This window comes from Bidens hawaiensis, unplaced genomic scaffold (genome assembly GCF_021521415.1).
Source record: "Bidens hawaiensis isolate Kalapana, Puna unplaced genomic scaffold, B.hawaiensis_p1.1 tig00006251_1, whole genome shotgun sequence".
NCBI lineage: Eukaryota > Viridiplantae > Streptophyta > Magnoliopsida > Asterales > Asteraceae > Bidens > Bidens hawaiensis.
Window position 1 is genome coordinate 415,503 of NW_027491414.1, and position 2,791 is coordinate 418,293.

The 2,791-nt window shown below is 34.5% G+C and overlaps 1 protein-coding gene across 1 annotated transcript; it reads left to right on the forward strand.

Annotated features, from left to right (window-relative positions):
- The first annotated feature begins 460 nt into the window (after nucleotides 1-460).
- Nucleotides 461-1,613, forward strand: LOC143631762 (uncharacterized). Its single transcript, XM_077100415.1, has 4 exons — nucleotides 461-743; nucleotides 815-907; nucleotides 993-1,100; nucleotides 1,221-1,613. Exons 1-4 carry the CDS (start codon nucleotides 675-677, stop codon nucleotides 1,611-1,613), a joined length of 663 nt encoding a protein of 220 aa, XP_076956530.1. The 5' UTR covers nucleotides 461-674.
- Nucleotides 1,614-2,791: the final 1,178 nt, after the last annotated feature.

Sequence of the window (2,791 nt, forward strand, 5' to 3'; positions counted from 1 at the left end):
TTCAAAAATATTATATTAACATCGTATGCCGGCCTGAATGTTTATTCGTTTAGTTAGGTTCGCGTTATGGTATAATGGGATGGGGTTAATTGGGTATTTTGGTTGCATTCCTACTCTCCACTTCATTAATTATCTTTCTATCTTTTATTCATTACATGCAGAACAACTTGTTGATACCGAACAATCGGTCGAGCCACCAAACAGGCGTGGACCAAGTTTAAACCTTAGTGTTACAAGGAATTTACAGAATATGCCTGAGGGTTCTAAAATCCCTTTGACAATGGCTAAAGGTATAAAAGCCTTTGTTGGGAACTCAGCAACACCCTTTGTGACTGAGTGTGGAATCATTATTCGCAATTTTTGTCCAATGAACTATCACAACTGGAATTCAATACTGGAGGATGCCAAAGCTCTTATGATTGAGAAATTAGGAGTAAGTTGTACATATTTTTATATTTTAGATATTGAGCTGCTATTATGATGCTGCATTTTCATTTCTATCATTAACAATATGTTCAATATAGGGTAAATTCGAGTTGTTGCGGACAAATGAGACTTTTATAGGGTATGTGGATGCTCGATTACAAGCCCATTGGAAGCGTGCCCGAGGTGTTTTGAGTCGTCATTGGAAGAATAATGGAGGAAAGACCAATCCACAATTAGCTAGATTGAAAATGAAACCTCATTGTCGGGAAGAATCTTGGAATCATATGTGCGACTATTGGGAGCTAGAAAAAACTCGGGTATGCTATTTTTTTATGAATCAGAATTTCATATTCATGAATTATTTTCTTAGTATTCATGAATTTTGTAGAAATATAGTGATCAAATGGAAGCCAATAGAGGAAAACAAGTTAATATAAGCAGAGGAGGCTCTCGATCGATAGCTAATCATACATTCCAAATGGTAAGATTTAAACTTTTCGAATCATAATGCAATTTCTTATTTAGAGTATATTTTTGCTTCATTATTATAAATTTTATGATAACAGACAAATCCCGAGACTCAGATTCCGCCTAGCCCATTAGAAGTATATCACAAGCTGCATTACAACGGCGCGAAACAAGGATGGCTAAATGATGAGTCACGTGTTGAATATGTAAGTATATCATTGTTAAAAGCTTTTAAATTGTTAATTATATTCTGTTAGTATTTTTGTTGGTATTTTTTTTGGTTGGTACTAGTTTAAATGTTATTCCCGTACCTTATATTATGGTAGGAAAACATTATCCAGCATAAACAGATGGCAGTGGATAAATTAAATTCTGAGGGAACTACCATTACTATTGCTATGGAACACGGGCTTGAGAAACAAGCCATAAAAGCTGTTTGTGGCAAGAAGAAAACAATACAATCAGCATGGGAGATTGGTGTTGGGCCAGTGTTGAGGAAAAAAGATAGTTGGATGAAATCAGTAGCCGAATCATCTCTGCGAGAATCAAGTGAGAAAGAAGAGCTAAGAAATAAGGTTATTGAACTCGAGGCGAAACAGAAACGAGAGGAGAAATACGAAAAAATGTTTGAATTCATGAGCGCAAAGTTTCCCGACTTTGAGAGCACAATAGCCATTGAAGCGAGTGATGAAGATGATGACAATGACAACACTATCTAGGAAATTAGTTCAGACATTTGTTTCTTTTTATTTTCTCTAATACTTTCAACATTAGAATTGATTGAATGGTTTTTTTTATTAGTTAATGTTATGATAATAATGCTTGGAGATATTTGGATTTTGAGAAAGCAATAAACAAATTTATGAATGATAACAGTATAAATAAAACTACAGACCATTATATAACTTCATTAGAGCTGTTTTTCAGTCCTTGAAGGGATCGGTTAGGGATTGTGAATACATGTTAGGGACTAAATTGAATTGTATCGGGACCTATATTTGTAAAACAATGGTCGTTGAAAACACATTAGACTAGTTTAGGTGACTGATTTTCAAATCCTTAATATATATATTAGATACTGAATATAAATGCTATTGCAGACTGATTATCGGATTCTAAAAGTTCATATTAGGAACTAAAATAGCATACCATCTGAGATTAATTTTTTAGTCCCTAAAAGTGGAATTTTAGCGACTGCAATCGAGTGGTACCGGGGACCAGTTCTCAGTCTTTAAAGCATTTTATTGTAGACTGAAAGTGGAGTATTAGAGATTAATTTTTCGGTCCTAGATAACATATTTAGACTGATTATCAGACTCTATAGGTACATACTAGGGACTAAAATAACACACTATCTACGATTAATTTTCAGTCCCTAAAAAGAGACATGTTAGCGACTGAATCAGAGTGCCACCATAGACTAATGTTCAGTCTTTAATGCATTGTATCAGAGACTAATTTAATGCGGAGTCACGAGTGTAACGGGATGTATTAGGGAAAACATAGTCTTGTTTATAGGACTGATTTTCAGTCCCTAAAGTTTAACATTAGGGACTAAAATATCATCATATTCGAGACTAATTTTCGGTTGTTGAAGATATGTTTTAGGGACTGAAACGACGTGGTGACTAGGGAAAAATTGAGGACTGAATTTATATGTTTTGGAGACTAACTGTTAGTCTCTATTGGTGCTATGCAATAGGGACTGATTTTTAGTTACTAAAACTACTATCTAGGACTAAGCATCTGTTACTGGTTGGGGACTGGTAACTCAGTCTCCGATACCCATTAGTTACTGATTGTGAAGCATCAGATACTAATTTTTCAGTCCTAGATAGCAATCTTTTTTGTAGTGATACAGCTATTTTTGTAATATAAAGGCTGCCTTAGACCAATT